At 48.9% G+C, this 18,126-nt stretch overlaps 1 protein-coding gene across 1 annotated transcript in view; it reads left to right on the top strand.

The window, feature by feature from the left end:
• Nucleotides 1-222: 222 nt before the first annotated feature.
• The window catches only part of ITPKB (inositol-trisphosphate 3-kinase B), a 66,166-nt gene continuing 48,262 nt past the window's right edge, over nt 223-18,126 (top strand). The window contains exon 1 of the mRNA XM_075707928.1: nt 223-1,149. Within this exon, the coding sequence (XP_075564043.1) occupies nt 223-1,149 (927 nt within the window). The remainder of the gene's footprint in view (nt 1,150-18,126) is intronic.

Here is an 18,126-nt window from a genome sequence, read left to right on the forward strand (position 1 = left end):
TGTGAGCTTAGGGGGGGCGCCGAGCTACTCTCACCACTTGTCTCTCTCTTTCTCCCTAGCCGTCCTGTTTTATGGAGCTGCGGGCCGGGGCCAGCCCAGCTCCCCTGCTGCCTCCCGGCGATGCTGCTGGTCCTGGCGTGGAGAGACCCTCGGCAGCCCCACGGAGCCTGAGCGCCGAGGCGGCGGCGGCGGCGGCCCCCCTGTGCGCCCCGGCTGACTACTATGGCCGTGTACTGCTATGCGCTCAATAGCTTGGTGATGATGAATAGCAACAGCGAGGTGACAAGCGGCGGGAGCAAGACGCCGCCTCCTCCCAGACAAGTGCTGCCCAGGGGCCCGGAGACACCCGGCAGCTGCCGCCCACTCCCCGTCTTCGGCCCGGCCCCCGTGCCACCGCGCTCCCCGTGCCGTGGCCCCGCTTTCCTCTTCCCGCCGCTTGAGGAGCCCCTGCGGCAGCCGGGCAGCCCCCGGGGGCGGCGGGGCAGCCGGGGCGAAGAAGGGCAGCCAGGACCTGCCACGTCGCGGCAACTTCAGCGGGAGCTGCAAAACGTCCAGGTGAACCAGAAAGTGGGGCTCTTCGAGGCACACATCCAGGCGCACAGCTCTGCTGCCCAGCCACCGCAGAGCCCCCGGCCATCCCGGTCCCGGCCCGCCAGCCCCACAGTGCCAATGGTGGGACTTGGAACAGGACCCCGGCTGCGAGCCTACAGGGAGGGTGAGGCCCCTGATGTTGGTGGGGTGCAGGTCTGGCCGAGCACTGCAGAGCCCTCAGGCTCGGGGAGGCCGATGGTGATGGTGGTCCCAGCTGTGGGGCTGGCGGAGGGCAGCAGCTCCCCGGAGCCATCAGGGCCTGCACCATGGCGAGGCGAGGTGGTGGTGGCCCCCACAGGACTCGAGGGCCAGTGCCCAGCCATCGGCGGGAGCATCCCCGCTGTCATCGTCACGGACCTGGGGGGCCCGGAGGAGGAGGCGGGCGCCGTGCCCCCCGGCAGCCTGCCCGTCCGGAAGCTGTCGTCGTCCTCAGCCTCTTCCACTGGCTTCTCCTCATCCTGGGAGGAGTCCGAAGAGGACATCTCCAGCGACCCTGAACGCACCCTGGACCAGACACCGGCCTTCCTGCAGACCCTGGACCAGCAGAAGCCCCGAGTGGTGAGTCTTGCACCAGCCCAGGGGAGGTGGGGCAAGGGCTGGCAGCATCCCCGCTCCGAGGCACAGCTGCAGCGGGAGGGCAGAGGTCTGTCGCAGCAGAGGTCTGCAGAGAAGCTTTCCATTTGCCCGGCAGTGCTTGCTTTCCCTCACATGAAAAGCTTATCCCTGTTCCTAGTCTGAAAATCCCCTGCTCACAGGAGAGAGCAGCGGCACCTGTCCCACTGCGCACGGTCCTTGCAGAGCTGCCCCAGCGCTACAAGCTGCCCTCCGGCGTGCTTAACGTGCACCCACGGACTGCAGCCTTCTGCTGACATGTGGTTACGAGCCTCAGCTTTCCCTCAGCACAGCTTCCCTGGGTGTTGGAGGTTTCCCATGATTTACATGAGCCTAGGGGAGAATTTATTTCCTCCTTGGAGTCGAAACTGTGTGGGCCAACTGTCTGTTAGAATTTATACTGTTGCCCATCGCCATAGCATCTGCGTGCCTTTCACATGGAAGCAAAAATCTCTAGAATTTCCGGTAATTCCCCTTTTGAATAAAACTTTTTGCTTGTGGGGTGTCTTATATTTTAGGTAAGCCTATTTTTATTAGGTATTTATATTAAGTTCATTTGTTTCTGGCTCTTTGCTTGTTGTGGGGCTGGTTGGGAGGCTTCAGGTGAGAGAAAGCATCAGTGTTGTTTTACCCTTAGAGCAGAAAGGTCTCCTTGGAGAGGAGGGCTTTGGGGCGCTCTCCAAAGGCAGACACTCATGGGATTTCTTGCGTCACTTGGGGAGCTTGTTCCATGTCTGAATGCTTCGCACAGAGCATGTTTTGCTCTGAACTGTCACACCATTTATCCAGAGGGCTTTGAACCATCTTACCCCCGCGCAGGGTGCCCGTCACGAGGTTCTCCGACCAGCACATGGGCTCTCCCGTCCTCCAGCTGTGAGACATTACATTGATTTAAGCTCAGCACTGGAGCCCCATACTGACAAACCCTGAAAAATGCAGGGCAACCCAGTGGCTCCTTAATTTTAAGGAGTTTGATAAAGGCCCATCAACTGCCAGTGATGTGGTTCACTGTTTAACTTTCCATAGGCACATGATAGTGGAACTCTTGCTAAGCTCAATGACGCAAGGAAGACTGGTGCAGGGAAACATCTAAGTAAAGTGAAGGTATCAAACTCATGAAGAACTGACAGACTGTGGTTTGTAGAACACTCCGCAGGCTGAAATAAATATCTTTGCTTTTCTACTTGTTTCATCCTCTTCCAAGAACTCAGGCTCAGTTCTGCTCAGGATGGAGAAGCAGTTGAGTAGAAGCACAGCTAATGAAGTTACAAGTCTGTGGCTCATGGTGTTTGCAGACAGTTTTGTATTTTGGGGCTCTCAACTCATGAATCAGCTTGCTCCCTTTGGGAGCTGCTACAGTCCCTCTGCTGATTAAATTCCGCTGGGTTTGTGTGCATGAGCTGTAGTAATCTTTGCTCTATTCTCCATACTAATGACTGTTCCCAGTGCCAGATCCCACTGATTTGCTGCTGAAAACAGCTTGCTGATGGGCAAAATCATGCCTGATGCTTTTGTGGAAAGCTTCCTGGAGCCTCAAGCTGACTCTCTGCAGCCTCCCGTGGCCTCCAGTGAGCTCAGCCAGGCCAGTGGCTCGGCAGTGAACAGGCAAGGCTTGTTTGTATTGCCAAAAGGCCTGGATCAGAGCAAGCTCAGATCAGGTCTAAGATCAGAGTAACTCTGCTGGGCTCAGTGGGACTTCTCCAAGCTAAACGAGATGAAGATCTGGTCCAAAATGTGTCAGGCAGCCTGAGGAGCTGCACTTGATTTTGTGTTTCGGTGCTGGAGTCATCTCAGCCGGAGCGGCTGGGCTAATTTACAGCGATACTTTCCGCTGGACTCCACAGGTCCTGTGCAGGGCTGATCACTGGCTTTGGCAGTTCATAGTCAACTTCTCAGCAGGATCGTGCGCAAATGCCCAGTAATTCAAAGCTGATTCATATAAATGACACCCAACTTTGTGTACCGGTTGGCAACATCTTTTAAATCCATAATGACAGCAGAAGGCAGCTACTGAAGCAGTCTCAGGTTGCGCACTCATTTGTTTTCATGAACTCACTATTTCCTTTTAACAATGCACACCGTCTGGAAATGAACTGTGTAATGAGGGAGAATGTGTGGGAAGCTCTCTGCAACTCGTGCTTTTTCATCAAAATAAATCCTGGGACACCTTGGCCGACAGAAACCAACATCGTGCCTCTGAGTTGAGTAGGTAAACTCTGGGCAGGCAGGGAGTCCTGCCTGTCTGCACCAGGTGCTGCTGGCACAGGGAAGGGCTATTGTACCTGGAGGAGAGGTAATGACGAGCGACAGGAAAGCAGTTCTTGCTGCAGATATGGTCTGCGCCGCACATCTCACATAGCATGTTTACAGATTTGATAAACAGCAGGCTTGCTTCTGCCCTTCCTTTCTGGAGGCCGTCTGGCTTAGCAAGTCTGTTAGGGATGTCCGGCTGTCTATTGCAGTTCCTCCTGGCGTCCCTGGGAAACGGGCAGATCCCTCTGGCTGGCACGGACTCATCCTCCATTTGTACTTCAGGTAGGAAACTTCATTTGCAGTCGGGCCCGCAAATTGGCCAGTAAGAAAATGACATTGCCTAGCGAAAGGGAAGGGAGCATGGCTGCTTTTTTGGACACTGTGACCTGGAGCAGCTTGGTGGCTGATACAGGCTCTGCCTTTGTTTATTGAAACAGTTTACTCAGTACGTTGCCTGTCCCTGGAGTGCTCTGGTGCCCAGTGGGCTGTGCAGCGCTGGGATACAGTGACCCTGCTGTGATTATAGCAGACTTCTGAAGTGCAGTGACAGTAAGAACAATTTAACATTTTGCTGTTGTCTAGTTGCAAGTCCACTTAAGGTCTAAGTAAACCTCTACGTAAGGGCTTTTGCAGCTGTGGCTTTCCCCGGGCTGTGGGCTGCTGCTGGAGAAACCCCACGCTTGTTTATTGATGCTTGCAAGGTTTCAAAGACACTTGAACGATTACACTTCTCGGGCTGTGTGGGAGGGACGGCCTGTCCAGGCAGCATGTTGGGATGGGAACACTGCGGTTTGACAACACCGCGGGAGAGTGCTTGCTGCACGTCCCCTGTGACAGCGACGTGGGCAGTTTGGGGAAGGAGCGGGTGTCTCTGCTCACCCACCGCCCAAGCAAGGGGGACGCAGTGGCTGTTGGAAAGTGCCTGTCTCTGTCACGGTGCGTCTTGTGCTGAGGGATTTCTCCCCTCCTGGCTGATCACACAGGTTGGGTGTATAGGGGAGTGAGAAGGTGCTCCCTGTCCCAGGCTCTGAGTGGCACAGGTAGCCCAAGCTGACAGCCCAGCTCCTAAGGGGGGTTTCCTACCCAAAATAAGCCCCATTCTAGCTGTGACTCCCATTGACTTCAATGGGAAAACACCAGTCTATGAGTTTTGCTGTTCCTGGGGGACCCTGTTTGCTTTTTCTGAGGGAGAGCTGGTAGACCAAGGTGTACTCAGCAGCAGGAGGCTTGGCCCTAGTCTTGGAAGCTGGCTGCACCTCTTAAGTGAAGGATATTCCAATGCTGGTCATTACAGTGAGTCGTCGTCATTGACCTAAAAGCAACAGACGAGTCGGGGAAAGGCAGAAATTGTGCAAGAACGTACTATAGAAAAATGACATGTTAAACGGAAAAAAACCACCCTCCTGGAAAAACAGTGCAAGACACTGCAGTGTTCCTCTTCCTGGTTTTCCCACAGCTGCTGTGGAAACACGGACATATGGCAGAATAGTAATCAAGTGACTCTTGGTACATTGTGAAACCTCTGCTTCTTTCAACAGGCAGAGCAGCTTGCTCAGAATAAGAGACTTCCATTAACCTGCGCAAAATGGCAAAAGCTTTTGCAAAAAGCTAATGGCATTGCTGCTGACAGGCGATTTTTTAATTGATTTATTTGTTTGACTCACAATGGCCGTAACGCATTTCTGAAAGGAGCCAAGTTTAGATAGGGTTAGTGTCAGCCAAGGGCCTGTGGGACCCTTGCTTATTTCTCTTTGAGATGTTCCAAGGCATAAGCTGACCACAGCACTCCTGATTTGTTTCTATAAAAATCAGTCCAATTAAATACGCTTTTATTCCCTTTCCTAGCTGTCACTGTGATCAGGAAGTCTCTGTGTAACAGAAACCATGACCACATGGCTATGGTGATGCATGCAAGCCCTGGGAACGTATATCTTTATGCTGACTGCATTTACGTATTTTAGTCCTTCCTCCCACCATGTTTGTCTTAAAAGCTCCTAAGTTTATGAGCTTGTGAGTGGTATCACCAATTTGGTATCAATCTAATGTCTAGCATATTAGGGCCCTGCTTGCTTGCTCTGAAGAGTGCCTGTTACTCTAGTAATGGGTACCATTGCCCAGGGAAGGTGTGTAGCACACCAGGTAAGCTGCCAAAGGATGGAGCCTCCTTCAGCCCTGCAGTGGGAAGACTAGGAGGAAGAGGAGAATGAGGTGGACATCTGTGTTTCCACTCTCAGAGCACCACGCTCAGCAGACCTGACAGCATGGCGTGTTTTGTCTGCTGGGACAAGATCAAGACCCCCTGGTGCGGCAGTGGGCTGGGCAGAGCTTCAGGCTCTTTGTAGATGGAGGCTGTGCACTCTGGGGAGTTCACAAAGCACCACTCTATTCAGTAGCTTATCTTCTACCTGCTCATGTAGCCTTCTCGGGGGAATAAGCAGCTTTTTTATGGGCTCCCACCCATGGAGGCTAAGTGAAGATGCTGCCATAACCCAATGGGAGACAAACGGTGCTATTTCAAGTCCATTTTCATCAGCACTTTTAAGCTCATTGGGAAGGGTTTCTTCTCTGCTCACATTCTCCATGATTGACAGTGCAGGAATTACATGGCACATAGCAGATCCTTTTCATAGAGGGACTTACGTGCTGGCACAGCTGCTCTCTCTTGCATATTTTGTTTCTCAAACGATTTCACACTGAAAGCATTCATAAAAAGCAGAAAAAATCCCGAAGCATTTCTGAGGTGCAGGAAGAACAAACATTAGGCCCATCATCCTCAGGGTCCCCAGCTCTGGAAATAGCCAGTTTTCCTCCCCTTCTGATGGGAATCGCAGGATGTCAGGAGCTTGGCTGGTTGGACCCTTCGGGTGTTAAGCTGAATGTCCAGAGAGTGAAGTTCCTGTCTCAGCGGAAACTTTGCAGTTTTGTCTTTACCTTTTTAGAGCCTTGCAATGAGAAAAAACAATCAAACCATAGTCAGCACCTGTCTCATGTTTTCCATATTATTTCTATAATGTGTTAGGGCAGATTTGCATTTGAAGAAAATATTAGCACAGCACTGAGCTCTCGCATGCCATCCAATGACCGAAAGCCAGTGCTGAGCTAATGTTTTCTTTACGTGTAAATCTGTTCTCGCTCACTGGAGAAATAATGGGATCTGTGTATGATGTCAAATGTCGCTTCAGCTGAGATTAGTCGTCTGTAATTGTTAGAGATTATTTTTGTTTATAGCAGTAGGTAAATTTGTGCAGTAAATTTGACCTGCTTTCTTCCAATGAAGCCCAGCCAAGCTTTCTAAGAAAGATATGTTAATATTTAACAGGCAGTGAAAACTAAATGTTAACATTTTCAAATCACTGAGTAACTTAGCAGCATAATCCCTATTCTCAAATGTGACTTTTCAGGGAATGTGGGCTTCCACGCTTGCTGGGTCACTTGAAATGGCCCTTTTATGGAATTCATCTTGCTCAGCCTTGTTGGATGTCTCCTTGGGATAAGTCTCCTCCTTCGGTACCTTTCTTCTCTGTTCAGTCTGATGGAATCTTAAGGCCTACTAGCCCAGGGGTCTGCTTAAGACAGAGGAATCTGTTCCTACAGTACTCATGAATGTCTTCTATAAAATTTATCCGAATTTCATTCTTATTACATAAAAAGCCAGGTCATGCATAGCCTGCACAATGGCTGCAAGTAGTTCAGGAAGCTGCTCCAGTCTGAGGTCTACCAGCTTCAAAAGCAAGTGCCTCTGATTTGGCTTTTAAATCAGTGTTTAGGCAGCAAAATGTGTGATTTGCTCTGTAAGAGGGATGATCACCCAGCAGTGCCTTTCAGCATGAGTTGGCGTGGGTATGTTCAGAAGCTCAGGGTCTCCAGCTGCAAGTTTCAATCAGGGTGTAGGTGCAGTGAATATGCTCAGAATTGGTGGAAGCTTTTGGAAAAAGTAGATTGCAGCTTCTTCTTTCCCAGCCGCGGTGGGAATTCACCACCACAGAGCTGCTGTCACGGCTGCTTGCCTGTGGAGATCCTCACTGCCTTAGTCAGCTGCGGGTTGCATTGACTGCTGCGTGCCAGCATTTTCTGTCCTTAGTTTCTTGTAGATAGGCAATATCAGAGTCTGAAGCTGCTGCAAGCTGCTAAGACCCATATTAGCCTTTTGCCTCTCATGATATTTATTTCAATGTTACCATACATTTCAGCCATGAGAAGGAAGAAGTGGGTTTATTATAGTAAAGAACGTTCTTTTCATTAATGACGTGGAAAAAGAGACAGCCTAGTAGAAGGAATTCAGTTCTTCCTTTCAGATCTAAGATTTATTGCTAGCCAAAACACAAGGATTGCTTTTGGAAGAACTAGGGGATGAAACAACAAGTGCTTAGCACTTACAACTTCTTCTTGTAAACAGTACAGTGTATTATCTGATCAGTGCTACACAACAGGAACTGCATTAGCATTCAGCACTGTTGTGGTTTTAAGTAATAGTAAAGCATCCCTTGTCTCCCTGAAAGACAGATATGGGCGCTGGAGTGACATACCGACAAACATTTTAATGAGTTTAGTTCAAAGGACAGAATCAGATTGTCTCTTCACCGTTTGCTTCACACGTTTGATTCACAGAGAGGTCGGTGCCTGCAGTTCCCATGGTGTGGACCTCGCTGAATTTATGTGATTTTTGCCTAGCATTTCATCCTTGGCTTCTGGGGTTTCGTCTTTGGCTATAAGTCTTGTACTTGGCATTTTGGAAAATAGGGCTCTTGGACTCTGTACAGCGGGGCAGCAGGGGGTGTCAGCCTGCAGTCTTCACTGTCACAAAACTCCCTTCAACCTGAATGCTTTGGGGTTTGCCTGAATGAAGACCAATATATCCACACGAGGAACAACCAGCACAACGCCTTGGTAGGATGGCTGTGGAGCAGGTCCAACCCTCTTCCCCGGCCCCGTCAGTGTTTGCAGAAGGAGCCGACAGAAACGTGGCACGGAGTGGAAGTTAGCAGAGGGCTAAACAGCGGCAGCACCTACCTTCAGCATCACCTCCTCCTCCTCCTCCTCCTCCCCCTTCACTTCCTGTCCCTTTGCCCTTGCTTGGGCAATTCGTCTGCAGCAAGATAGAATCAAAGAACCCTCTTCCTTTGCTAAACAATTCGCTCCTTTTGTTAGGGTCAGATAAAATGCTGATAAAAGCTGTTGTAGCTCCGCTGAAGCCAGCAGGAGCATGCTGCAGATTTGGTCCTTGATCGTTTCTCGCCTTGCTCTCCCCTGCATGTATCCAGTTACATCTTGTGGTAAATCCAAAGTTAAACTGAATTAATGAAGCAGAGACGTGGTCCCCACGGGGGTGTTTTGCCCATGGATAGGTACAGTGCTTCAGAGCCTTTGGGGACAAGAGTTTTATAAATGGAAAGATCTGCAGGGTGACTTTTTGGAAAGTGCATTTTAGGGTTGGCTGTTTTTTTCTTGTTTCTCACTAAACAATCTCTGATTCCTGCTGCTTGGGAAAAGGGCAGGAGCAGAGCCTGGCCTTCAGCTCACCGCTGAGCCTTGTTCATTGCAGCCATGCTTTGACAAGGCATTGTTGAGAGGTATAGTGATAGCTTTTATCCCCTTGAGCTAAACGCATTCAAAACATTTTCGTTAAATGGATACTTAAATACAATGGTCGAGGGAGCCCGTGTGTATACCCCTCAAAAGAGAGAATACCAGGGTGCCGAGGAGGGGCAGGGGCGAGGGGGAGGTGAGCAGGCTCCTTCTCACCATGTGGACCATAGGAATTGCTCTGCCGGCAGCCGTGAGCCCCGTTAGATATCCAGGGGCATCCTCCCACTGCAAGCAAGCTACAGAGCAGCCGGGGGAGAATTAGCAACATGTCCAAATGTAATATGGTTGCTATTACGGGTAATATATATTTAACACTCTGCAGGGACCATTCAAGCCTGCATCTGTAGGAAGGGGAAAAAAAGTCAGGTTTGCTTTTTTGGCAGACTGCAGATCAGAGTGTCCAATCTGCAATCTCTCTTGGTATGTTTTATGTGGGTGGGTTTTGTTAAGTTACAGGCAAAGTTATTGCACCCCTAGGCTACTCGCATTAAATGTTTCTCCAATTTTAGCAACATTCTTTCCAGGCTCAGCTACATTTGTTTTTATCTTCTCTATGGCAATTGATGATCTAAGTCTAAAATGTATAATTCCGCAGGATCTCCTGTTATATATTTCTTCCACAGCTGTAGCTGAATCAGGACAGTATAATCCAATGACATGTTGTAATACCTAATGCTTTCTTTAATGCATTCCAGATTAAAGGAGTCAGCAAAGTTTACATATCCAAAGTAATAAATTTAAACAATAATAACGGCAAATCCCGAACCATGATTATATCTTGAAAGTGTTGGCGTTTTTTTTTTCCTCCTATTTTCTCTGGTCTGGCTAAAGTCTGTTTGTAGGAAACTCAACAGGACAGATAAAAGATGATAAGACAAACAACTTAATCCCTTAATAATGTCCAGTGGAAAATCCAACAACAGATTGGCAAGGAACTCAAATAACAACTGCAAAGTGGCCCTTACTGGGGACTACAGACCTAGTTTAAAAGGCTGAGCTTGGGATATAATTAGAGATGAGCCTGAATCAGTGCCCACAGGTTCAAACATTTCTTTGAACTCTGAAATGGAGCCCAATTCCTCTTTTTCATCCATGCCTGCGTAGCGTCAGCTTAGCTCCATTGAAGCCAGTTCAGCATCGCCTCGTACCTCGTGCTGCCCGCCGTACCCACACAAAGTGACCATGAAAGGCCCCAGGGTGGTATTTCTACCTCTGGGTGCTGTTGCAGGTGGGACCATGGGACCTCAGCGAGTGCATGCTGCCCAGGTAGGTGCCTCTCATGGCAGCACAAGGAGCAGGAGAGCTGGGCACTGCTTGCTGGCACCGCACTGGCCTCCAAGTCCCACCATCTCATCCTGCTCCTGCCAGGCACTGGCACACAGCTGCACCCCCATGCAGCAACCCCCATTGCTGCTGCTCGGGCTGCCATTAGCAGATGCGCCTTGAAAGCAAGGCATGTGGTCACGGAAGTAGGTGGCACTTGGAAATGCAATTGCCAAGCAGCTTCAGAAAGAGCATGTTAATTATTATCTCCTTGGAGCTGTATTTACTTAGAGCTGACAAGTCCTTCACCCTGGGGTTTCGTGGTGGGAATGTCTTACTGGGGTGGAGACCAGGGTGTCCAGAAAGGAAACAGAGGAAAGAGATTTTAGAACTGTGTCTTATCTCTATCCACCTGAATTACTGTTGTATTTTAAAAGAATATGTGAAACCCATTGTTTGAAAAAACCCTGACAAGTGTGCTCTCCCAGCTCCATTGTCTTAATATTTTCCTAGGAATTTGTATATAATATGTTCCCAATCCAGTTTATCTCTCTCTGGTTGACAAATCCTGTGTTTCCCTTCTGTACTTTTAGCAGAGTGGGAACTAACCTTGATCTTTTTGCAAAACCAACAGAATTGCCTTGTTGGGTGTCACGTTGCCACCTTCACACACAAACAGTGCATGTCACAGTTTTTGAGCAACATGTACCACCACTGGAAAAAAAGTCTGCATAAAGCTCATACGTTCAAGATGAACTTTTGGAAAAGCAGCTCTGAACTGAACCAGACCCTCTGTTGGAGGAGGGAGCAACTAACGTCGTCCAGCTCTCATGGAAGCCTCCTTGCACAGCAGGTTAAAAGAAATGGTCTGAAGGCAGGGATACAGCTCAGCCCCTCCACTGTTAGCAGCCCCTCATCTATGTCTCATCTCAAGGAGAAAAGACTGGGCTTCTCTCCTCAGGTCTCTGTTTTCTCATGTTACCCTTCGTTGCTGGAATGGCTTTTTTGAGCCAAGGAAAGGCAGCGTGGGAGTTTAGGTGGTTGGAAGTGACCATAACATTGACCAGGTGCTGGGCTGGTAATGAGAGGGAAATGCAGAGGTAGCATGATGCCACCTTGTCTGTTCGTGTCTGACCCTGTATTGTACAGCCCGACCAGCTCTGATGTTTGGTCTTTGAGCTTTTGGGCAGCTTAAAGGCAGTTCCAGATCCCAGGTTTGTTCTTGTGGATGGGAGCCCTTCCCAGAAGGGAGAAAGCTCAGAGGAGCCTGTTTAATATAGGCTGATGTCATGCTTGAGCGTACGCAGGAGTTGACCTTTCAGCACTGAAATAAGAAGTGATGGGAATAGAATAAATCACAGCCTTGAAAGAAAAGCTAAGTAGCTTAGACTTGCACCACAGGAGAAGGAGTCAAGGTGGGGAGGCTGAGAGAGCTGCAGAGGGGCCAAATGACAGATTCAAAAAGTGATTTCGGCAATGGGTTTGGTGAATCTTTGCAGAGGAGGTCTGCAGAGGAAAGGCTATCAAGTTGACAAATTGAGATATGAGGTGATGAGCCCTGGAGGTGAATTTTAGTGGGATGGGTAGGTTGGAAAGACTCTGTTAGGGATGTTATCCTGAATAAATCTGCAAGACTTGTAGATAGGTTGGATGTGGGGACTGAGAGAAAGCGATCCAAGTTTTCCACTTGCTAAAAGTTTCAGGGTACGAGCAAAGCATTCACAAATGAGAGCAGTAACATTTACACTCGCATTGCAAAGGCATAAATTGTTCTATGAATTGCCAGGCTGTGAAGAATCAAGCCTCTGTATTGCATTGCAAGCCTTGGAGCCATCATGTTTCTGTTGAAGCCGAAGCCAAAATTTCCCTAAACTTGATAGGAGGCAGCTCTGAGCCCCCATGGTGTAGCCCCTTAACTTTCAGGGGCCTGGGATTGAATGCAAGATTTTTCCAAGAGAACCAAAACTCGAAGCACTCCCCTGATATCCAGAAGCCGCAGCCCGATGAGGAACTCCCTCTGTGTGGTGGCTTCCATTGGAGCCCAACTCCCCTTTCGGTCTCAGGAAAGGGTGGCTCGGGGCTTTTTCAGGGCAGCCACGGTGGAGGGCTGCTCTGTGCCACAGAGCCCGTCGCTGCCCAGAGAGATGCTGGAGCTTACCCTCCTGGCCCGCTCTTCCTCTGGACCATCTGTGCCGTGTCCCCAAGGCAGTCAGACCCTCAGCCCCATCCAGACAAACCCTGGCAGGACAGAAGATTGTAGGAGCTGGCTGGAGCTGGAAGAACAGTTTTTTGGCAGAGAGTAAATTTTTCCAGCAAATGTCAAGGGGAAGGGGGAGTCAAAATGATTCACAAATTCAAACACATTTTCTGAATAGTTCTGGCCTAGAAAAAAATACAGAGGTGGGGGAAGAGGGAGGGATGTTAAAAATAGCAATGCGTGTCATTCTGACACTTTCAGAATGAACTGTTTCATTTTGGGAATGGTTTGTTTATGTTTTGCAAGCATTTGAAATGTAGATTTGATTCAAAATGGCATTTTTCACTTAAAAGTTGACCTCACTGCTAAAACACATTGAAAGAAGAAAAAAGGGATTTTTAACTATTACATAACCCAAAATGAAACACCTCCTTTTACTTTGGCTCCAGATGAGACATTTTGGAGTTTTCCTTCCAGAGCCCCATGATTTCAGCTGTGTTTGGCCCAACCTGCACATCTCCTCTTCCCTAGATTTTTCGTTGAGCTCTGATGTAAAAAAATCCGTGCTCCGGCCAGCTCCCGTGCTGGCCAACCCTTAAGTCTAGTGCCATGGAGCAAGTATTTTAGTTTAATCTGAGGTCAACCACACTTTGCTGTGATTCAAACTGAAACCTGTGGTATCGAATGAATAAGAGCTGTAGGTTTTGTAGATAACTGGCAGCTTCTCCGGAAGATGCAATGTCGAACCTCATTTAGAAAAATAACCCAAACTCCTGGGGCCCTGAAATCTGATCTAGAAATCTTCAGAGAAGCCGGAGTTTGCAGACAGCTGAATGGCAGACTTTCACTCCCCTGACATTCACACTGGGCTCATTCAACTGATTCATTAAAGGGAAACGAGCAAACAGCTAGAAATTACTTTGCTGTAGCCAAAACGTGCCGCAGTTTCCCCGGACAGAGGGGAAGGAATGCGCACGTTTGCTATACGATGAGCCGTCGTCGAGTTTTCTGTCCCCCGCTGTGTTTTCTGCCTAGCTGGGACACGCTGTGCCGTTTCATCAGCTGAAGTCCAGCCCTTGGCATCTGGAGCGGATCCTTTGCTGGGGTTTACCTCGACTGTCTTCTGAGCCCCTTCCATCTGTGCCTTGGGAGGGTTCAGGCACAAAAGAGGGAGGAAAAAGACGCTGCGGTGTGGGAGGGCAAACTTTTTAGCAGCAGCCCCTCTTGGGCAGGGGCCATAGGAAAGACCTTTTTCATTTGTGGGAAGATGCTGGGGTTTACCTGTAATAGGAAGGTTTGCAAGTGTTTTTTTGGCCCACTGTAATTTTAGTGTTATCTTATGGTGTAGACAAGATATGGACATTTTTGTCATCGAGGTCTGTAGAGGCGAGGGGCTGGCGCTGGCCGAGCAGAGGAGCGGGCTGTGCTCCCTGCTGGCCCTGGCAGCGGTGGGAGCTGGGACGGCTCTGCCCGCTCTCTGCGGTGGCTCTGGGTCCCCCTGCAGTGGGGGGTGATTAGTGCCTGCAGGAAGACGAGGAACGGAGGCCAGCGTGCGGGTACGAGCTCTGCTGCTCTCTCAGCCATGCATTTATTGTTAAAACACTGCCAAGCCAAGATCTCCCCAAAACAATGAGGATTGCCTTAAAAAACACCAAATGTTTTTGGTTTTTCTTTGGAAGTGCTGCATTTGTTTGATTGTTTTCCCAGTTTCTATGCCTTTAACTTGCACTCAGGACAATTTTTCAGTCTTCTCTGCAAGCCAGAAGGCTAGAAATGTACTTTCTTTTTAAAAATGAAAGCTCGGAGTCTCAGCCACCTGACTGCAAGAGCTGGGGACTGTGAGAACAAGGCAGGGCTCATGCTAAAACTGCAAGGGCAAGCAAATGGACTATTGAAATAGCTGCTGCTCTCGGTTGAGAAATGCACTGAATGGAAAGAAAGGCCAGAAGGGCAGAGCATGTAAGCCGATTCAGCTTTCCTGTAACAAATGGAGAACGCCGGTTCTCCGTCCCCGCCCCAGCCGAAACAAAAAGCCCATACACAAGTAAAGCAAAATCTGCCTTCCTCTCTGTGCGGGTGTCGTGAGGCTTGGGATAGCAGGTGGCATTCGACTCTCGCATCTCCGCCGATATTCAGATCATCTCCCAGGTGGAATCTGGAGGTAGGGGTGTATATAGAGTTACAGAGTTACAAGCGGTCACTGGAGGATGCTCCACAGAGCTTTCACACCACTTCCCTGTTGATTTTTGATATAAAACACAATTTGAAAACTGATCACTTTTTCTGCATATAAAGGTGATTCAGAGATCTTTGACACAAGCAGCTGCCAGCAGGTGGAAAAACGGCTCTGACTATATTACAGTGCTGCTGGTCAGCACTTCAGTGCAGATTGTAAGATTTTAGCAAAAATCCTGACTTTCCAACTAAAAAATTGCATTTGGACAACTATCTGTTGAAGTTTGTACACATAATCTTAGGCTCTGGCAGTGCTCAGAAAATACCAAGCAGGGTTGTTGAACCGTCCTAAACTACCTTGTCACTGAGTGGTGCAGAGGTGCTGTGTGAAGTGATGCCAAGTGTTCTCTAGCGGCTCTAAGGGTATTTGGATTTCAGTTTACTCTCGTCGGATACACTGACACATTCTCCAGTTTGAATTAAGATGCTGCAGTGTTCACTTTTCTCCTTTCCAGCTGATAGGTATGTGTCTTTGCTCCCCCAAGGGGAAGGAGGCAAGGATATTCTTCCTTTTAGCATGTCCTTAGAGCTATTACACGTTTAAAGGGAATAATCCCCAAAGCAAATGCATGAACGCTGGCTGTATCCATGGGCTGCGCGCTTTTCTCAGGTGCTCCATCTGCAGGGTAAACTTCAGTGAAATCGCACCAGGAGGGCAGTTTTGAAGATTGTATACAACATGCAGATGGTCTTCTGGAGAGCAGCTGCCTTTGGAAAACCAGCTAAAACTACTGTTGGTGTAACAAACAGAGTATTTCCAGGATATAAAATTAAGGGAGGAAGGCAGCTTTACTGGATATTGTCAGAAAACAGAGGCTTGCGTAACAGCAACATTTTCCATATACTATGCAATTAAGTTACTTGCTTGGGAATTAAATTGCAAGTCAGTTTAGACAGCGTGGCCAGCTGTAACATAACACATTACAACACACATACTGAATGTTACTACTTGGTGTCAGTGTTTCTTGAACGGAGCAGGGATTTGAGAAACAAGCTTTGGCCCAGGAAACACTAACAATGCGATGGCACTTAACGTCTCTGAAGCAGCACAGCTAGTGTTAGAATTTTGGGGAATAAATTCTCCAAAGATAAAATACTTCATAAAATACCTGGTAATCCCTTTAAACCCCTAAGACATATTAATTTTCATATTGGGTAATGAAAAGCCACAGATTTCACCACTAATCTCAAAAATATCCTGCGGTTTTTGGAAAAGCAAGGGAGACTCCAGGTGTAGGTTCAGTGGCTGATTTTGCAGCGGCAGTTCCAGCTGATCTCACTGGAAAGTGTTTATTTGCTGCTGTCTGCTGGTCCCTTGCTGTCTTCTTTTGCTACTGCAGGAACCAGAGCCAGCGAACAGAGCTCACTGACTCCTTGAACTACGCTTCCCTCTCATTTTTATGGAGAAGAATCGACGCTTTAGTACGTCGCTTCATTTCAGTTGCAAGACTGGAGTGAGATCAGGCCAAATCAACTCGGTCATAGCTCTGTTGAGTCTGGTGGGCTTATGCGAGAGATAAATCTGATCCAGAGTAAGAAAAACACGAAACACAGATGGGCTGGGTTAGCGCATTGTTTATATAAGTGTCTAGACCATGGAGAGCTGCCCGCGTTGCAAAATCCCCCCCCACCCCCCCCAGCTGGCTCCATCAGGGGTCCTTTGGGAAGCACGGCACGGGCCGACCAGCAACAATATGCGGCACAAAGACTGAATTTGCCCTCTCTTCCTACAGCAGGTCTCTTGTGCTCAGAGTCAAGGACCATGTTGGCAGTGGTGCATGGGCTCAGCTCACCAACTGTGCTGAGCTAGCATCTCAGGGAGCAGGACAGGTCAGATTGCCATGCCCTCCGATGGGAGTAAAGTTATAAATACATTTTTGGAACAAAAATAGGAACCATCCACCAGAGCTATTTCTGATGACCTCAAAATAAAATTAGAATTTTGGTTTTTTTCTCCGTGTCTTAGTGGGGCTGCTGAGCTCTCCAGCAGAACAGGAAGTAGGCTGAGGAGCCGTTTGAGTAACCAGAGTCGTCAGATCAATGGAAAAAATAGTATGAGTACATTTTGTGAAAGTGCAGCCAACAATTTTGAAATTACTGCAGTTTCTCTTCCTAGCTCAGGGCTGTTGTTCATGCCAAGGGGACGTAAGTCTACCACTGCTGTGTCTGTAAGCAAACAGCATTTCTTTTTGATGATGTACATGATGTGCGCCCAGGGGTGAAGCAGAAATCTTTCCCTTGGTGTCCTTGGATCAGATTCCAGATGAGTTAACCTCTCAACGTGATCAGGATCCTACGTAATTTTGCAATGCCTACCATGCCATTTAGAAGAAAAACAAACTCGCTTTTATTGGGAGTTTGGCATGAGGAGGTCAGGGTAGGTGAGGAGGGAGGGAGAGGATAAGAGACACCATTTTGCTGTCAAGGAGGAAGATGCACAGCTCTCAATCTCAGAATTGAGGCTGGTCCTACATTTTAGTGACACTTGCAGGAGTGAACTTCTTTCATGTTTTGCAAGCTCATCCGAGAATTGAATGCATGCCAAATTAATCTTTCAAGGGAAGCAGAGCTGGGTTGAAAATATCTCCAGCGCTGATAATTGAAAGGAAGTGCAACTTTTAAAAAAGCATGTGAAGTGCCTCTAGGAATCTACCTGTTTTCTCCTGTTTTCCTTTTTTTCCTTTTTCTCTTTCCTCACCTTGGTCCCACATTTTGCCTCTTTGCTGTCTCATCATGTCACCATTTCCTTTTTTCCCATTAGTTGTTCTCACAGAGGCACACAAAGGGTTTTCGATCCCATCACATGCTCCAGCTAGAACTAGAGCATGACTCTTTTCTGACTGTATTTTCTCCAGGATTTTGTCAAGTTTAGCTGCAGACGCTCCCCAGCTTTTCACTGATTGTCTTTTCAGCTGTCCTCTGCTTGCGACACTCACATTGCAGGCGGGCAAAGGCCGGTTCAAGCTGCAAAGTGGAGGCGATGCCGTGAGTGCAGGGAGAGCAAGGAGCTGCACGGGTGCCCATGGCGAGCGGGATGGGGTGGCTGTGGGGAGGGAGCGGCGTGGCGTGGGAGAGCAGGGCCAGGAGAGAGAGATAAGACGGACAGGAAGGGAGCGAAGGGGAAAGGCAGGTGGAAAAGGGAAATGACCACGGAGGCCAGGAAGACTAAAGAGAATACAAGGGAAGCTGCGAAGCCATCTGGGAATCTGCTTTAGCCACGTGTAAATCGCAGACGTCCTTGTGGCTTCCCCCCCTGCGCAGAGCAAAGCAGCGCCCGGAGGAGGCCGGGCAGAGCCGGGATGGCGGCGTGCAGCTGCGTGGGGTGAGCCTGCGTGGGTGCGGGGCCGGGGCGGCACACGGGGGGACGCGGGGACTGGCCCGGCGCAGGT

This window comes from Pelecanus crispus, chromosome 3 (genome assembly GCF_030463565.1).
Source record: "Pelecanus crispus isolate bPelCri1 chromosome 3, bPelCri1.pri, whole genome shotgun sequence".
NCBI classification, from domain to species: Eukaryota; Metazoa; Chordata; class Aves; order Pelecaniformes; family Pelecanidae; genus Pelecanus; species Pelecanus crispus.